Source organism: Lasioglossum baleicum, chromosome 11 (assembly GCF_051020765.1).
Source record: "Lasioglossum baleicum chromosome 11, iyLasBale1, whole genome shotgun sequence".
NCBI lineage: Eukaryota > Metazoa > Arthropoda > Insecta > Hymenoptera > Halictidae > Lasioglossum > Lasioglossum baleicum.
This window is the reverse complement of record NC_134939.1, coordinates 10,443,058-10,463,620: the sequence shown is the minus strand read 5'-3', so window position 1 is coordinate 10,463,620 and position 20,563 is coordinate 10,443,058. Positions and strand designations below refer to the sequence as shown.

The window sequence follows — 20,563 nt, the reverse complement described above, 5'->3', positions numbered from 1 at the left end:
ATCGCACACCGTTGCAAATTTTCTGCTTTCCACTATTTTAGTTCCGAATTGCGTATCACCGTACGGAACTTTCGAACTTCGAATCCATCGTAGGAAACGAGTCGGGGAGGTACATCCAGTGAAAAAAGCCTCCATAGACCCTGTAAATATCGAATTTTTTATACTGTTCCGCATCGAAGGTAATTTTCTAACTTGAGTAGCAATATTTTTGTAGCCTCGGAACTGCCAGTAACTCTCGTCAGCTTATATTTTCTTAAAAATATTTAATATTTCTTATTTTCTTATTTTCTTAAAATGCACTAAAAAGTGTGAAATAATTTCCATTTAATTTACGTGAATACACACGAACTTAAATACAATACAATCTTTTCGGAGGCGGCGAAAAATTGAAAATTTTCGACACTGGAAATTACGAAAATCCTTAAATTGTTCTACATGCTTTCACATATTAATGTATCTTCTCTTCCCACCTAATGATTACGAAGTTCACCATATTCCAATGAAATCATAATCAGCACATCTGTCATTTGGACAATTTTCAATTTTGCGCCGCCTCCGAAAAGATTATATTGTATTTAAGTTCGTGTGTATGTTCACATAAATTAAATAAAAATTATTTCGTACTTGTTAGTGCATGTTTTTATAAAATTTTTTTATTTCACACTTTTTAGTGGAACGAGCAGAATTTGTAGAACACCGTAGGATGGTTTTTCAGTCTTATTGGTTATTTGCAATAAAAACCGCAAAGAATGAAAAAATGCAAAATTTGTTTTCAAGGGTCCATCGGGAGACATACAAAATGCAGAAGGTTTCGTCATGATTGGTTCATATATCTCGGAGTAATCGGTGAACATACATGAAATAATTCGTTTTTCGCAAATAAAATCGTAAGGAATAAAAAAATGCAAAATTATTTTCACGTGACCACCCCGGGGACATACTCTACAAGATGCAAAAGGTTTCGTTCCGATTGGCCCATCCATCTCGGCGTATTCGGTGAACATACATTGAAAAATAAAATTAAAAAAAAGGCATACAGATCGAATTGAGTAACCTCTTCCTTTTTCGAAGTCGGTTAAAAATAGAGTCACTCGCATTCATGTCTTCTTGAAAGCAATTATCTAAAAATCGATGTACGACATTTCACAAAAACATTAATTAACAAATCATATATTTTAATATTTTCCACAACCTCGATCCCGATTAATTAAGCTCGCAATTCTAGAAAAGCTGCTCTACAGAAGATGAATAGCCAACACCTTTATCTTCAAAGCAGAAATGCAATCTCAAAGAAGCTAATTTGCTTGCAGCAATTTCTTGGTTTCCTCTAAATACGAATTAAACACCAAACGAAGTTGCAAGTTCTCCGTAAACGGAAATGCGTGGCATAGAAATGTAAAAGGGTTAGATAACCAAGGCAAATGACATTTCCTTTCTTTAGGCTGCAAAAGCGATTAATTGGAAGCGAATTGTTTAATGACCATGGATTTCGCGGATTTCACATTTTTCCAGGGAATAAAATCGCGTTCACTTTTTTGTACGAGTTTCACTTGGATCAGAATGCCGATGGTAAAAACTGTATCAGTGATAGAATTTCAAAAATTAATATTTTACGGGATGGTTTACATTCCTTGACTGTGTGCTTCCCGGTGAACCGCGAATTTTCATATTTTACGTCGTTAATTAGTTATATTTGAACAGAAATATAATATGAATAGTCGTGATGGAGATGGTATCAGTAATATGATTAATATTTGCCCAGTATTTTTCAATTTTTCTCATTAGCAAATTGGAAATGTATGTACATGGAAGACCGTTTAAAAAGAATCTCGTGACGAATTATTATCAATTTTTGTATTTAATTTTTAATAGATTACGTTGAAAGCGTCACATCAAAAATGAAAATTAAAAAATAACTTGTATAAAATGCTTTGTATGTGGCCAACATATTAAAGGCCTGTCAATTATCTTCGATTTCATTAAGCGATGTGCAATTAAAATCTAATCTCATTAAATTAATGCAACCATGTAGAAACTATATAAACTAGTTGTAAGTTAAGTTAAGTTAAAAGGTGCTATTATGCACTGTTAAGAGAGCTATTATGCAATATGTTAATATGTTCATATATTGTATATGCCCCACATAAACCGTACTTGGTTTAAAGCATTAAATAAATAATAATAATTAAGTTATGCAGCTGTACAACTGTAATTATAATTTTTGAAGATCAATAGCTCATACAAAATTGTTAAGTTATACAATAATTTGTCACAACTTGTTGCAAGTGATTCGAATATTTTGACCACCCAGTATAAATTCAATCAAAGTGTGTGTGTCTGGCTCCTTGTGAATGGGCGTGTGCATAGCAAAATAGCAGGTTTGCATTAAAAAATTCCGCAGAAGCAGAAAAAGTCTGACTTCTATTTGAGTGACTCTAAGCTGGAGCGTCCGAAGCGTTCGTTGCTTTCGCGGAGGTGTCTGTCCATCGCAAGACAGATCTACTTGCGTGGCAACGCGTTAAGGGAGACCGTGATTAATACCGGAGCCCGCGCCGTCTCGTTTCCCGGTGGAATTCGTAATTTTTCGGGGCCGATCCCTGTCCGTCAAAGAAGCTAAATGCCCACTCGAGCGAAGCGCGATGTGATTAATGTCCGCGTCGGATTCGTTCGGGCGCTTTTCGTCTTACGCAATCCGTGGAATGCGGACGCCACGAAATTTAATGTCCGCGAGACAAGGCATGGCCTCGGCAGAATTTCTTCTTGCCCTGTAATTAGCTGGCACGGCGAGCACATCCAAAACGTCGACCCGCGAAGACAGCTTGAAATTCCGCCGCCCCGGGAATCGGAAGAATGCTTTGTCTTCTTAATTGCGAAAGATTGCGCGAGAACTCACTTACACCGTTCCCCTTTTTTTCACCGGTACCGGATCTGCCTCGAAATTCTACCCCGCTTATTGGCTCCGCGTTTATTAATTACCCAACAGGCATTTCCGTCTCGCTCGCCTACGGAATTCTTCTAATGCTTCGAAATGTGCACAGAATTTTTATTAAGATTTTCTTTGCACAATTGTACTCGTTCTTTGTGGTTGTCACCTTGTTCGGGGGACAGTTTTAACTTGGAATTCATTCGTATTAACGTTTCTGACGCATGACTTTTCATTTCAGCGATTTCCGATGCGTTTTAACAAAATATGAAATTTATAACACATCTTGAGTCAATGTAAAGATTACAGAGTTATCTGAAACTTGAATTGTTTTCTTGAAAGTTCTAGTATTAATTAAAAATCAAATGGTGTCAATGAATTCCTCTGATGCGTTTTTATTGCATACCACGTGCACTTGTGTTTTTCTTGTGTACTAATGCCGATTAAAAATCGCAACCGAGGCGTTCCGCGCGCTAGCAGATGCAATTCTCTCTCTCCTTAAAGTCAACATATATATTTCCGCAATTCGGTCTTCCTTGTGCAAGAAATAAGTCAGTTGGAATATCTCGCAGTGAGTGGTCACCGAGACCGTTTTTACCTTGTTACTATAAAAAGAACGTGGGTGTGGGGTTCTCACGGCTTCTCTTGCAGTTACCGTCTTTTTATCCTTTTTCTTTCATTCCCGCTCCAAGGAAACGGTTGCCAATATTGATTTTCTTGCACGATATAGAATTTTCACGTTTTTACTTGTCCTATTCGCACACTTTAATCGACGTTAAAAAGTCGGAACGTAATTGCGCGGCGGGAATCTGGCAAAATTCCCAGCTTAATTCGAAAAAAATTTTGACGGATCACCACTAATCAGTGGACTGCAGATTTTATGCATTTATGATCGACAATGTCGAATTTGTAGATTCAGCACGCTTGCTGCCGAATGGAAATTGGCAGGTGAGTTTGACCATGACCCGCCAATTCTACTTCTTGTGAACACAGTAGACTCTCTGTACATTCACTGCCACAGGGGATACACACAGGGTGGTTCCTGTCGGAAAAAAGGAACAACATTTTTTTGTTTGATGTTTCATTTTCGAGAAAAACGAGTTTGGAAATCTGCAGAGTTAGTAGGTCACGAACGGACCGATCAAATGTTTGTTATGTAACAGCATGCGTGTTTGCTAAATTTTCAAACTCGATTTACTCGAACACGGATCATCCAACAGAAAAATGTTATAGCTTCTTTTCGACTTGTTTCTGCATATAAAATAGTCATCGGACGTTAGTACCATGTATAGAGTTGAAGTACGGATGCTGTATGTATGGATGTGTGTGTATTAACAGACAACCCTATACATAGGTAAATTTATAAAAATAGAGAATCTCAAAGAACAGAAGAATTGTAAGATTATAATCGCCAACGAATTGTAAAAAGAAGGCAGATCGAAACGAGTGCTCGCAACAACACGTGTGTCGTTAACATTTGGTTATCCGTATGCCCAAATACATTAATAAATCCGGTTTCCCTTACTGCTTTTCCTTACATATGATTTCGGAAATCCGTTATACAGGGTACACTTTAAAGCCTAGATTCCTAATAAAAATCGCTTATTTCTGTAGCAGTGTTCCCATGTGAAAGCCGCACTAGAATCGCACAGGCGTCGCGTTGCGTCGCGACGCGGCTCGTCGCCGGCAATCACGGGTCTCCGTCGTCGCGTGTACCTTTTTAAGTGGCATCCGAGTGGATTCTTTCGGGCGGGCTGCCGCATTAGATTATCCCCGTTACGCGGGATGCCGGAACGGCCATTAAAATTCACGCGAGAGGCCGCGCGTATGTAGCGAATAGGTCGGCGCCCAAAGGGAGGAATTTATCATTCAGGGCCATCGTGGTGTGTAAAGAGGAAAAAGCGAGAGAGGAGTCTCCCTCGCTCCGAGAGAGCGTGGAAGAGAAAAAAGAACCGAGCACGGAGAAGTGGAAGGGCAGGTTCCGCGTAGCGGAAAACACGCAAAGAGATCCGGAAACAAGTGTAGAAGAGTTGGGGTGTGTGGCGAGAGAGGAGAGTAGTGTCGGTTGGTTGGTGCCGTCAAACCATAAAGAAGCGTACGTCTTACCTTGAGGTGAAGAACGAACAGGATCTCCTCATTTTCCCGTGGGGCACTAATGTTTCGCGGCTTGGTGATTTAACTGCGCCACAAACAACCGACGACGACACTGATCGCGCGATCAAACAGCTTGCAAATGACACTTGTTAGCGTTAGAGAGAGCGAGGGACGAATCCGCGCTCATCACTATACCGGGATTGCCGCTCGAGCGATAAACAGCCTTCTAGCCGGTGTGGGAACATCTGTCTAGGGAGAGAAGTCGATGGAACCTTTGCAGACACACACGAACAACCGGCATCAGCGATCCTCGATCCGTTAATCGAACTAGGCCTGGGACAGGACTTGGGACAGAAGGCTTCGCAACGCGAAGGGACGCAAGAGGAGCGAAAGGGATGCACCATCTGCGAGACACTTCGACGGGACGCTCTCGAGGACCTGCTCCACGTCCCAGGACGATCAGTGCTCCTCCCGCACCGACATGACCGAATCTCGAGAAACGCAGCCTAATCACGGCTAAGTCGTCGTCGGACACCGGTATTCTCTGCGCCCGTGGATCCAAGGCCGACTCAAGTCGATGTCCGAAGCCAGCCGGCTCGACTGACAGTCACCGTTCCCCAGGGAACCGAACACCTTCGCATCGTACGCACCGATTTCTCATATCACTGATAATCACGACACTACACTCGCTCGGACGACCGTCGTCGAACGGGTCGCACGTGGAGGACGATCTTAAAGGGAACGATCGACTGATCTGAATCTGGATCGGCTAGCATCGTTGCATCAATTTCACTGGTCACGAGAAACGAGCCACCGTAGTCGAGTTCCGTCGACCAAGCACTTCGCTACCGTTCCAGGACCTCGGTCCACAGAAACACGTTCACAGATCGAGATTACAAACTCGCCGTCGGCAGCGGCGTCAACGTCGTCACTGCTAAGAACACGATCACTCACAAGATTCCGAGTCTCCGATCGAATTCCAAAGAAACGCGGGACCGAATATGTTAGGGGAACTCGGCGGTGGCCAAGGCGACGCCGAGCGTCCCAGGAACGAGACGCGACAACAAAGGCCGTGTGCGACAACAACCTGTTAATCACCTGGCGCGCGCGAGGCACGCGTCGACCGTAAGAAAACTACGACGAGTCACACGAGGGACCGACCTTGAACACCACCGTGGACCGATGCTGCGAGGAGGTTAACCGGTCGAACTGACCAACGTCCTCGGATAACTTTTGATACGAGGCACGATGAAACTCGAAGATTGCTGGATCACATGAGATCCTTGATCACTGGACGAGCACCACGAGAGCTGACGGTAGCTTTGGCGTCTTCAGGGTTAGGCTGCCGGAGGATGACAACCGACGACAGTGGTGTCCTTGGTGTCGCTGCTCCTGACGACGCCAGGATGAGTATAGGACCCGGTGGTAGCGGTAATAGTGGCGCCGGCGATGGTAACGATATAGTGGTTGACGGTAGGTATGGTGGCGGTGGTTGGTCGGTCGGTCGGTCGGTCGGTCGGTCGGTTGGTTGGTCGGTCGGTCGGTCGGTCGGTCGGTCGGTCGGTGCAGGTGGCGGCGGCGGATGGATGTGCCAGAGTGCGGGCTTACGACGGAATGAGAGGAAAGCTCGGCTTAGGAGCGCTACAGCGTGGCATTGGCGACTCCGCGATGAGCGAGAGAGTTGCGCGTTATCGACCCATCCGCGACGCTATATTCAACCGCCAGCACACGCTCGCTCCGCTCTGCTCGTACTCCACGCGACAACAGCCAACGTGTGCGTACGCTACTACCTACCACCCCCCAACGGAAACGATCTCGATCCTACGGGGATCCTAGAGAACTACTTTTTGGAGGATCGATCCGGGGATCATGAATTTATGGAGGCTAGTCGGGTTAGGTTTGCGGAAGCTTGTATACCTGGTGTTTTCAATGTACCCTGGCTCCGAAAGTTTTTACTTTTTAGAAGTTTTCGATAGTTACACTGTTATTAGTACAATGTTGATCTTTATGTATAATCAAACTTGTCTGCATCAATTGATGGTTTAGCAAAATGTATTGCTACTTCTCTTTCTACAGATATTTTTCGAATTCCTTTTACAGATTTATCCGAACTTTTCAAAAAAGAGCCTGCTTGCACACCAATGAAATAATAAGGAATTCAAGGGTCTATGAAGACACATATTATTTTCAGCGTTGCCATTCGAACAATTATACATAATTATACATCTAAAAACTTAGCTATGTGACTCGGACAAGACAGAAAGTATTAGGGGGACCGGAAAGTAATGTCGTTTTTACGCAAGTCAACATTTAACTGATAATAACAGCTGACTTCGTACACCTACGTTGTTCAGCGCATGGCTGCAGGTTCAGGAGACTAGTTAGTACTGTTTTGTACAAAAATATTGTTTTTTTAGAGATTATGTGCGAAATGACCGATTCAAATCCAGAAGTGTTGCACATTCGGCATTGTATGCTATTTGCAAAAATGACTGAAACAAAATCAAAGAGTTAGGTTGGGAAGTGTTAGCATACCCACCTTATTCACCCGATGTCGCACCTTCTGATTATCATATGTTCAGGTCAATGCAGCATTTTTTAAGTGGAAAGAAATTCCGAAATGTAGAAGAGCTAAAAACCGGACTTTCTACATTTGTTAATCAAAAACCATCTATATTCTACCGACCAGGAATTGGGAAGTTACTTACTAGGTGGCACAAAGTCATTGATAAGGATGGTGACTACTTCACTGATTTACTACTTTACTTTTACGAAGAAAATACCACATTACTTTCCGGATCCCCTTATATTTAGAGTTCAATGTATATTTTACTATACTTACATACTTGAGGCTCGCTAAAGATGCAGTCACTTACTTCGGTCATTAAATTGATGTGGGAGCAGAACTCCGTTCCATCCTAGGAAAACGAAAATTGTTATTAGATTCACATCGACGAAACTGAGGTTATTTCTTGATACACTAGAGATGATGATTAAATGAAATGTTGAAGAGACAGTTTTTAGATTTTTCATACCAAAAATAGTTTTTTACATAATGCATGAAGCGTGGCAATACTTTTTGGAGGTAGATGTTTTGATCGTTCAGCGTCGACCCCACGGTCGGCAGCGAGGAGCGTCGCGACGCCTCGCACGAGCAAAGCAGTGTCGAGAGGCAGGAAAAGCGGGCGTGAAACGAATATTCGAAACGTAATTCGTCACCAAATCCGCGGCTTTGTGCCGGGGCCGGTCCCCGAAGGGGAATTGAAAAGCGGCGAGCCGTACCTTCGTTCGATTCGTTAAACGGAGGAATTTATTTCTTCGCCCGTTAATCGACTTCTGCCTCGACGTCCTTCCGTCTCGCTCGCGACGGTTGCATAATGCATGGGAGAAGGAACGATCTACGACCTCCTCGAGACACGCTCTCTCTCTCTTTCTCTCTATCCCCCCCGCTCTTTGCCGGTGGCTGAACAAAAGCTGAAGTTCAATTTAAAAGTTCGATTCGCGAGAGTATAAATTGATTGAAATTCATTTTAATCCGAGCGTGAATTAATTCCGCTCGGAAAATACTGGACTCGTTTCTGTTTTCCTTTTCAAAGCAAATGGTAACCGTGTTTTTCATTCGAACCCGACACGCGCGCGCGCGCTCGCACTCGCGTCCAAGCCAGCCGATACTTAAATTCCGGCGAAAATCGAACAACGAGCTCGAGTTCTCTTATTGGATCGACCGGGCACAAGTCAGTTTCAGATTATCTTTTTCTCTGTTCCTCTACGCTCTTTTTTTAACCCAGCCTCGATGGTGTTCCTGGTTTTCTCGGTTCGATTCGCTCGATGTTGATACTCGGATAACAAATGCCGATCAAAACTGCGCTGGGAATCCTGAAACGTCTGATTTGAAACAGACTAATTTCAATTTTTATTTTACATAAACATGTGCAGTCTAACATCGATTATAAAAACGACTGGCACCATATAAAAATTTCTTTATTTAACAATTTTATTGAGCTAAATTTCACCTCCACTGAATCTTGCCATAAATTCATAAAATCTTGTAACTTACTTATTAATCTTTTAAATATTTATTCCAGTAGAGGCGCTCCGTGGTAGCCGATGAAAATTGGTTTTCGCACAAAGGAAAGAAAGTCTAATAGAAAACTATCGAGGACAAAGAGTTTCGAAAAACGTAGTTAGGACGAGAGTGTTTTCCTGGAAACTGCATTTTTCTAAAGGCAGTCACTTGTTAACAAACGACAATTCGATTAACGAAAAAGCCAACACCGCAAAAGTTTCGTAGCGGATTTTTCCGCTATTACTTTGTCGAAAGATCTTCGCGAAAAATATATGGTAATGGAACGGATGAAAAGATACACGTTTATAGTTCTTTCGAAGCATTCGCGCAAAGCATGCGCTACGCCTATTCCACCGCAGCAGATACTCCATTGTTTATGGTAAAGCGATAAGAACGGTATCCAGTATAGTTAACTGCAGCCGGGTCAAAATGACTCCGATAGGCGCGGGTTACTGGTGGATACAATGATATCTGATAAGTAGACTGCGGATTTTATGCACTTGTGGGGTTGTTGATCTTCCGGAGCCTGCACGAAAATGTTTACTAATCTAAACACGACTCTCTATCTTCATTAACTACAGTATCTACGATTAAAAAGCAAACACTTGTAAAATCTACAATCTACGTGGTATTTCTTCGGCATGAAACTTGGAAGGAATTTATTATAATTTCCTACGTTAATAAATTCTCCGACTTTCTCGATGGTGTTTCGAGTATTTTCAGAAGTCGAATAATAAATCTACGCGAAATGTCGAGAAGAACAGAATCAGTTTCAGGTTCGATCAGTTCCCAAGCCGCTCGGCGACAAACCAATTAGCACGCGAGCTCCCTTAACTTTGCAATGCAATTTTCGCACGGCTGTCCAATGTTATGTGACTCCCTGTCGTCGAAATCACGACCATCATCGTACCGATGTTTAAATCGTCAGTCTGCGACGTTCTCGCTCGCGAGGACAAACACACGGCTCGAATCGTGGACCGTGCTTCGCAGGAGGGAATACGGGAATAACGCGAGCACACCGAAATTAAATTTGTCGACCGGGATTACCGTGTCCCGCTTCTAATTACTTTAAATTATTTGCCGTGTATTTTTTTCTCTCTCCTACGTTTCCTCTCATTTTGTCGCAACGCGTTCGCGGATATTCTTCGTGCAAGCGTTCGATCCCCAGCGACTGCTACCGTTAAAATCTGCCTGTGAGCATTACTATTTCAAACTCCGTGTTTGCTTTATCGTTGGGTCGATTATCTATCAATAGAGAAGGTCGCTTGCGAGGGAAATAGAATTTTTTAGCCATTTTTTGAATAATATATCACCAAAGATATAAATTTGATGAATAATTCCTTGTAATCTCAATAATCGTGAATTATAAATTTTAGAACCCATTCATTTCGAGTGTAAGCCTAGTGTTAATGACAGTGTGAACTAGTCTATCTGCGAGTGAAAGTAGATATTGCACTTATGCAATTTATGTTGGTTTTTTTCTTTGATTTTATGAAGGTCTGCTTCTAATGGGTTATCCAAAAGTACCTTTAGGACGTTGAATGAGAATATCTGTCAAACGCCACGTTTGTTTCTTGTCACTTTCTTGTATTTCTAACCTACAATGATAGACAACTTTAACAATGGAGTCGTATACGATTGAAGAGCGTGTTAAAGTTATTAAAATTTATTTTGCAGATCAGTGTTCAATAAAAAAAATACCCATCGTAAATTACGTGATTTAACCAAATCACGTGATAAAACAATTCGAAATTTCGTTAAAAAATTTGATGAAACTGGATCTGTTCATGATAAACCAAAGTCTGGCAGACCAAAAACAGCTCATTCGTTCAAATGAAAACATTGCTGCCGTTCGTGAAAGTGTTGCTAATGACCCATCAACATCAATTGATGTCTGTAAACGTGACCGTGGTGGTCGTTTCGCAGATATCGTGTTTCACACATAATTGTCATAGATGAGACCTGATAATTAAATAAGAAAACCAATAAAATTAAAAATAGTATGTTTTTTATTAAAAAAACTTCCTATAGTTTAGTTTGGATAACCCTGTATATACAAAATTATCTATTCTTTCTCTCTTTCTTTCACGCCCGAATTTCAATACAAGCGGGATGGGTCCGCGCACCTGTGGCAAATAGTTTTTGTGCTATGAGAACGATCGATAAGGTCAGTAAATACGCGGCGAATTCTTCGTCTACGAGTCTCAGTCTCAATTCGACAAGTAAAGACGTGCCTTCCTTGGGCTAATAGTATATATTAAATTGAAATATTATGTGTGTGTTTATTTCAAATGCCCTAACCCAATAATTTATTGCATAATTTATTCGACAGTTTCACGAGTGTATCTTCGTGCTAACGAACGGCTCGTCCGAGCAATCTTTCGATTGCTAGAAGCAGCGTATAGAACGGTTCTCCGTTGTGCGTGTGTGCACACGTGTGCCGTACGGTTCAGGTGGTTTTACGACTTTCAACTCCATGGTTTTACGGTTGGACGCAGTGGCATTGTACAGGCATTGTGTCCCGATCGTCCGATGCGCACAAAGGTGGTGGGTCACCGATAATCGGGAAAGCTCCCCGATGGAAATGGACGGCAAAGAACTTCGGAAGGAGGGGAAAACCCGAAAAGTCCCGGAGGAAAGTCTTCTGCCTCCGATCAAAACGTAATCGTCAATCGGAACGTGAATGCGCTAGCATAGAAATGTCCCCTTGAATGGGACCTCGTCTAACGACGGGTTGCGATTGATTTCTACAACTTTTTTCGCAGGTTCAACGGCATCACGGCATTCCCTCGGTTTTTAAGCATCGTGCATGCTCGGAGAAAAACGATCCCCGAAATGCTCGATCTCCTACGCTTACTCGAGATAATTCAAGTTGATAATGGTTCGAATCTCCTATCAGAAAATTAAAATTTAGATGGGACGCTTGTAACCTAACAATTATTTGATCTCTCAAATTGTTCGTAAATGTGTCACCCTCCGACGGCGGAATCTGGGTCCATTTTAACCCAAAGAATAAAAATCGCCATTTAATTTCTGAATTCGTAGAAACGAAGCAGTGAATGGTTCTAAACATTATATACGATATGCTTGTAAAAATGCTCCGTCCGGAGTCGTATGCATTTCGTGAAAACTCGACATTGATACGTGTTCGTTCGTGCGCGTGTGGTAAAAATGTACGAATACACGTACGATAGTAAAATTATTTGGTGCTTGAGACTTGCGTCGTCGAAGGTACAATTGCTTTTAAGAGACGTGAAAGCGTGAAAAGTTAGAGCGGACCGCGCCGGTCGGGAAGGAGTATATAATTAATTATTGCGACTGGAAGCCTGGCCGGGACAATTACGTCACGACGCGGAAAAACGCGACACAGGTGCGAACGGCGCGGAAACAGGGACGAAAGCCGACAGCGGTATTGACACAAACTTCAGTTTAATTTCTCTACCGGCAAACATTGGTTTTCCAGCCGGCCGTAGTTGCGTGCATCCCCCTGTCTTGTTTCCAGCGGCGCGGATCGACACCCAATGTTGAAAGAATCGAATGAAGCCCGGTACTATAAATATGGACGCTTTCACGCGACAAATTTCTTCCCTGTTCCGCATCCCTTCACAATTGTCTCGGTCTGCGAGCGCGTAACCGTGAAACGCGGAATATCAATGGAGAAACTAAATTCCGAAATAGAGAACCGAACACGGGAAAATCGAAAGGTTTTCAAAAAGCGTCGAATCAACTTTGATCTGAACCGATCTCGAAAAAGGGGAGAGTAGCCGAATTTAGACCAATGCATAGGTTGGGCCTAATTTATAAATCATTGTTAATTAGCATCACTAGTAATACTAGAAGTATTTTTCTTGTTAAGAATTAAGAATGCCACATAAACAACTCCGTTAGGCTTGAAGATAGAAGAAATTGTTACAGAGAAAATGTTGGTGTATTTGAAATTATATAATCAATAAAACAAAAATGAATTTGTTTTATATAATTGAATACAACTTCATAGTTAATTTTTGTTTCACGTTAAACTTTCATTCTGTTATTCAACGTGTCACGTCGTCCTTCCTTGCAATCAAATAAATGATAGTTTGTTGATTCTAAACATAGTTCAGTTTATTTAACCCATATTTCCAATAGAAAAGTTGTATTGTTAAAGGAGGCAAATATGGTGATATACAAAAATGTTCTGATTCTTGTAGTTTTCCAGGGCTTCCCACATATTTTTAACTTCGCAGTGTTGTAGTTGATGTCAAAACGAGTTGAATGACATGATCTGATTGTCTAACATTTTTATAACTATATGCAAAAACAAGTCGGAATTTTATTTTACTAATAAATTGTTATTTATAAATTCGGGAATTTTTTTGGTGAAACTATGAATAAATGAATTTCTAATTAAACTATTTTGTGTACTGTACGTCTACAGGGAACTTTCCGTTTGAAGAAAATCTAGTGGTCAGTTTGAAATACGTTCTCGCGTGTAGGCTATGTGAATTTATTTATCAGCGGCGCGGTGTTACGATATTTCAAAATGTTTTGGGGGCCGCTACGAGCACTGCTTCCGGAAAGCGTTCCCCGCGTGTTTGCCGATAACGATCGCCCCTGTATCGCGTATTATTAATTACTGCTCCGCCCCACGGCCGATCGTCTAGTTTGGGAGCCTGAAAGAGAGAGGGAGAAGGGGAAGGAAAGAGGGAGACTGTAATCACCGAATCGCCGCAACGAATTACGCCCGATCGGCCGCGAGTAACATTTTCCACCAGTAAATCGGCGCTCTCGGCTTTGGCGCCTCGCAAGTTTCGCTCCTTGTCAATAGCTGTAATTTAGAACACGGCGTATATAGTTGTCGTATATTAACAAAGTACTGTTCTAGTTATTTTAAATAACTGTGAAACAAAAAATCGGAAACCGGTCGTTTGACCGACGACGATTCAGCGTTAATAATACATACACATATAAAATGTTTCGAGTGTACGAAGCAATTAGAATCGCGAAACGATCGTCCGCGCGCGAATATAATTCCGGCCGCGCGAGAAGTCGGCGAAATGAAACGAAAGTCGAACCATAAATATGAAAAGTAATAAGAAGAGAAAGTCTTTATCGATCGTGCGAGGCGAAAAAGGTTTCATTTCGGTTGAAAAGCACGCGAGAGAGAGAGAGAGAGAGAGAGAGAGAGAGAGAGAGAGAGAGTGCGCTCGCGCGACTCGTTACCGCGCGACTCGAACCGACAAAAACGGGGGAACTCGGCAAAAAGGGACAATCGATAATACTGATTAGTCCGCGTGTACAGCAAGCAATGACGCTTTAATTAACACAGTACACTAATGAACTATACGATTACCGACTCCGCCACTATCGTTCGTTAAACGAACAGCGAACGCGGGACGAATAATCCGACAATTTTTAGATCGGGCGAGTAGAATCGGACGATTTTCTACTTCGCCGGCTGTCTACCCCCGGTTTGTTGTTGCCAGTCCACCCCCAGGGTTTGTTCACACTACCCTACCCGGCTGTCAATTACTTTATTCATCGACAAAGCATCGTTCCGCCAATTTGTAGACAAATAATGGAACGGGGTAACGTTGTCCCAGCGAAAACAATGCGCCCGCGAAAGATATAATTAACGGAGCTTCTGGTTTAATGCGCGCTGCTTTAAATCAACCCGATACGCCATTGATATTTGGAAATGATTTACAATTAACGCTCTAGACTATCCGCCGAAATTATTCGCCCAACGTTAGCATTTCTATTAATTCTATCGTTGCTATTATTTGGCCCGCGATAATTCAATTCGCGAGTTTATTAAAATCAACGCGCGATAGGAAAGTAATTATACGCTTCGATTTGCATCGTGTGTCGATCAATTTTTAATAGTCGGTATCGGAACAGGTATTTCACATATGAAATCGTTGTTGTCACAAAAATAAAAAGTAAAGGAAATGAAAAATCACAAAAATACAGAAAAATTTAGACACCATTATAGACAGCAGAAAACAATTGACGAGCAATTGGACCAGCTGTGTGAAAGTAGTATGGCACAATACGAGCAATAGAAAAATGAAACGGATATGAGAAATATGGAGTGAATTCTTATTTTGATCCAAACTCGCCTCGATTTACCTTATTTAATAATATGATTATCGCTGCGGAACAGAAAGAAAGCAGAAAGCGAGACATGTCGTTTGACGAAGAAGAGGCGCGTAGAACACGTGCTAAATTGACTCGACTCATTCCCTTGCAATTCCACGAAGCAGCATCGAATGGTCCCGCCGCTCCGTTGTCGCACCGTCGACGATGACGGCATCTTCTTCTATTTTCGATCGGCGAGTTGCATAACCAGTCCCGCCGTAGAGAAATAGAATCGGAGTGGCGATAGACCGGCCGAGCAGCACGCGCCTGCGATTCGCGCGAGTCTGCTTCGGGCTCGAGTGTTTCAAATGGACAATCATTTGATAGCAATCATCTAGGCACACTTGACCCTATCATAACATTCTTTACCACCTCCCATCATCGTCTTCCTCTGACCATATACACAAGACGCGCAATTTAAACAAAGATATTTCTTGTAGTCTGAAATGTTCGTTTATCATTTTTTCCAGAAAATACGTCCACTGACAATTGATCTGAAGGGTGCACGAGTATTGAAAAAAATCATTAAAAATCGAATATGTACAGCGTGCACAAAAATTCGGAAAAATGTGTCGGCTAAAAATTAACCTAGGTGCTAGAAAGGCTCATTGATACCTCCACCGAAATAGCGAAATAAAATCGCCAAGTTCCGCGATCCAGCGAACAATTCACGCGAATTCGCGGCTCTTTGCATAATGTAACCGCGCCGGTTGTGTGCGTGAGGATGTCGGGCAATAAGGTTCGAGCCTTCGCGCTGATCAAAAGGCCTTCTTTACCGAGCGAGCGTGCCCCGTAGCATACACGTTATCGCCTACAGAAATAACATCTGCGATGCCATTATGGCATCGGCGGATGGTACTGGAACGGGGGTTGCTGGGAGGAGAGAAGGGGTTGGAAACACAACGTAGGATGCAGCCGGTGTAATCGAATTTCATGCGATACTTCTGAACGATGCGTTTTTTCCGCGCTACCTCCCGGGTCTCTCTCCTCGCCGACAGCCCACCCCACCAACCCCTATTTTCCTCTTGCAGCACCACCAACCCCCTCATCCGGGTATCCAGCGCAACAACGTAGCCAGGCACGAAACCGATGGCTCGAATAACCAATTCCTTCGTCGACAGCCACGGGCGCCGCGTTGATCGTCCGAAGGACGCGAAGATTTATCGTGACGGGGATCGAAACGGGAATCGAGTGATGTACGAGGGCGAAACCGGGAAATTGTAGCGGCTTTTTCGAAGTTTGATCACGTCGTGTCCTCCTCTTCCACCCCCGACTCTCCCGAATCTTTGCATTCACTTAGACCGGGGGAAGTGGGTTAAATACTGTTTCGCCCCGAAAAAGAGCCCGCCGCCTCCCGGGGAATAGAATGAAGATGAATTATGATTAATAACCCCGGAAAGTAAGGGGGCGAAACCGGGCATATCCGGCGGCCGTTGACTTCTCCTCTCTGCTGAAGGTCTAAATGCTCCCGCGCCTCCGCATTTTTGTATCAGTATTTATTTTTTGGCGGTAGTAGATTCTGGATCTTCAGGAAAAATTATCGTTCTCTGCGTTAGACGCGAGAGACAGAAATGATATAAAAAGGAACTTACGATTTTGATCATTTTAATCGAGACAGTGTTATAGCGTTTTGTCATGAATACATCAAATTCGTAGTGTAATTATTACAAAAATCGTGATCCTTTGAAGAACTATCTCTGAGTATCGCGTGTGCACCAGAAATCGTGTTTCATCTAAAAATGAGAGCTCGCCTGAAGGTCAACAGTCTGTTAATTACCGCGTTGTAATTTCACGTGCCTGTTCAAAACAGGTAAAAAACGCGGGAGAATCCTTTGAAGACCTATCTCTCCAAAAATTGTATTTTACCTAAAAATGAGAACTCGCCTGAGGATCAACACAGTCTGTTAATTACGTTCGATCGCAGAACGGTAGGGGAAGGGATCTCATTCGCGCGTTCGAAACGGAGCAAGACATTCCTTCTGCCTAGGCGGCTCGTTTGAATATCGGTCTTTGAGCATTTGTCGAATAAAAATAATGCGCGTTCCTCTCGTTCGCCGCCGCTCTTCCGCTCTGACGCTCTCATTTTAAGCGCGGCGTTCCCGGCCTTTATGCGCGCATCCAATACGGAAATTTCGCCTCGTATTCAAAGTAGCGCACTTACACCGGCACACAATTATGAGAGCTACGCGGGTAGAGAGAGAGAGAGCCCCGTGCGTTCCTGGGAAAATCGAACAGCGAAACAGCGCAGTCTACGAAGTCGTGAATTGGCTGATCGAGCGTGGCCCGTTAAGAGGAAACGACGTAATGAAACGAAACGCGGCCTGGCCCTCGGTCAACGACAAAAGTACGTTTTTCAAAGCAAGTAAAAAGCTCTGCCGACAATTCTGTTCAAGCATTCGTCCCACTACTCGTTTTCCCGCCAAACCCGAAACTTCGTTTTCATGCCGACACGAGAGCGTCCAATTGAATCATAATTTGAATACGATCACTACTCCGCCATTAAAGTTTCAATTTTCCTTTATTTCCTCGGCGAATCCATCCTCGAAAATATCAATTCTCGCGAATATCCACGCGCTCTCTATAGCGACGCATTGGCGCATCGGGGCTTTAATGGTTTTAATTCTAAAATTGTCTTACGATTAATTCTTGAATAATTGGAAGAAACGGCTGCGCTTGAGTGTGCAACAAATTTATTGAGCAATCCGATCGCAGTGAAACGCGTTACAGAGGACAGCGTGATCAGGAGTTGGCGCGGCGGACGGTGAAAGACGTCGCGGCAACGGATTCCCACGTACTCGAGCTTATGGCAGGCAAAGGGAGGAAACACGTTCGGCCCGGCACGGATACCGCGTTATAAATCAACCACTATGAACCATTAGGGTGGCCATAATTCGTCGATATCTCGAGGACCGGCAGCTTATTATATCCCGCATATATAATTCGGCGAAGTGCGGGCATCCGTTCCATAGGCTGGCGCGTGTTACACGTTGCGCCCATTTCGACCGATGAATGGATCGACGGAATTGATCGGCGCCGGGGATTGATTGGCGAACGATCGATCTGCGTTGATCGATCGCCATCGGACGTGTTGCCCGTGTGCACAGCCGATATATATGTGTATATATGTGTACAGGGAGATCGTTGCGCCGCGCATGTCTCGCCACTGTAATTGGATTTAAAGATACGAACCCGCGATAAAGGCTGACGAATGCCCGACCCGATGCGCCTGCAACATCGTTTTCAAAATATTATTTGCGACTAGAACGCAAGCGACCCTTCACCGGCGGACATTTCTGCCTTTGCACCGTGATACGGGCTCGCGCGGTGACGCTTTGCGAAAAGCCCCGTTGCTTCGTGTGCAAATTGTTTCCCCGTTCGGTTTTTCTTTTTTTTTGTTTTGAACGAATATACAGTGGACGATATTTCGGATAATCGGGGTTACGCTATATCGTGGATTAAACAGGTGTAGAAAAATGTTATACACATATACATACATACAGTGTCCACTTTAAATTGTCAGTGACTGTACATGTGGTAAATTTAAGACGCAATATATGTGAAAAGAGCTTAGATCGTGTACAAACTCTTTGATCTCTTGTATGAAACTTTTACCAAGTGTCATAAACATATTAGTCAACGTTTCATACGAGAGATCGAAGAGTAGTGTTCGTCCACGATCTAAGTAAACCTTCAGTCCGGAAATGTTCAAGTACGCGTTCAGTTATAAATTGACTACATATATATCCACGTTTGCGGAGACATCTCTAATCACTAGAATATTATTAAAATATCCGATCTTTCGTGTCGCGTTCGATCCCGAGCGGGCTAAAAGCATGGTGCGCAAGGGTTAGCACATCGTAATGTATTTTCCACCGGCATTTACGTGGCAATACCGGTCACGCGACAAATTGCGTGTCCGAGAGAACGCACCGCGTCATCGAACAGTCAGCGTTGCATTCATTCCGCGCCACGGGCGATAATCGATAACCGGATGGAAGAACCGGATAGATTGTCAGATATCGGCGATGAACATCAAAAGGTAAAACGATCAAAGTCACATTTACGGTGTGTGTCGCTCGAACAACGATGGCGGCCGTCGGACACACACGACGCGACAGGGAGAACAGTGTGCGCGGGTTGGGGGACAGGGGCGGATAGGGGAACACACGGGCAGAGAGCCCGGGGTTCCGCTGTTGAAACGTTGCTTATCGCAAATGAACTTTTGATCGTCCTTCCGGCGGGCGTAAAACGCGTAAACAATTCGTCTGCTATCGCAGTTTGCGTAGACGCTTAATCGGCAATGACGCACGCGGGATTCGAAACGAAAATTCGCTTCCGGTCAAGCGCCGACACACGGACCTCGCTCTGCCCACCATTGCTTTTTGCCACCGGACGCAACAAGTAAAAAGCGCCGCGTGACAAACGTTGCCGCTCCGTAGAACAACGCTCAAATGGCTTTCGTTCCGAATACAATTCCCACCGTGCATTTCATTACCGCGGTTATGATCAATGCGGTCCTTTGTGGCGAGCCGTTATAACAGATCCGAACGATGTTTCAGTTGTTCGCGGGCCAAATCGATTAAACGGGTCATTAGGACTTCTTTGCTGTTCGTAATTCCCTGGAAGAACAATAAAGTCTGTATTTATTAAAAACTCCGTTTGGCACGAACTTTTTTACAAAAATGCCACTGCTTTCACCGATTGTGAAGGAACACGAATCTGGAACTTTTTAGTGGCATCCGTGTTAATCACCGTCCGAAAAGCCAGCGAAATCTTCTTTTTGGGGTATGTAGACTTTCGTTCCGTCCGCAGGCTCCGTATAATTAATGCTCGTATAGAGGGGCAGCATCGTGCGAGAGCGCGCGATCGATAATTAAAGCTCCAATACCGTCGGAAAAATTGCTGTTTTAATTCAATGCCGGAAAGCTTTCAGGACACACGGTGAATTTGGTCGTCAAAGGGTCGCGGATTACGCAAACACGGCCGGGCGGCGGCGGCGGCGGCGGCTGTGGCCCAGTTTTTCCTCGATTTTGCAAATAGACGACGCGGAGGGTGTGTAAGTCGACGTCGAACTTTCGCGAACGATTCGCGTTTATGCGGCCGGCTAATAAACGTTATCGACGCGTGTCCCGGCGTTCCATTTGCGATCCGGCCTCCCCCGGAGCTAATGGAGATGCATGGCAAATTATTGATGCGAGCATATCTCGCGGAAGAAGCGGACGATCGAACGGAAACGAGGAAACCGGCGAAAGAACGGGGGAGGGGTTCAGAAACGTGAAAACCAGGGGGTGGAGAACGCTCCAATGAAATTGAATGAACGTCCACCCCGTGTACAAGCTTTTTCGATACAGTTCCCGTGA

The 20,563-nt window shown here is 43.7% G+C and overlaps 1 protein-coding gene across 7 annotated transcripts in view; it reads right to left on the bottom strand.

The window, feature by feature from the left end:
• Positions 1-20,563, bottom strand: part of LOC143213267 (uncharacterized) — a 516,895-nt gene that overhangs the window by 377,720 nt on the left and 118,612 nt on the right. For 4 of the 7 annotated variants that reach the window (XM_076432949.1, XM_076432950.1, XM_076432956.1 and 1 more), the window contains one exon: positions 7,894-7,935. In XM_076432949.1, the coding sequence (XP_076289064.1) occupies positions 7,894-7,935 (42 nt within the window). The other 3 variants (XM_076432953.1, XM_076432955.1, XM_076432954.1) reach the window with 2 other exon arrangements.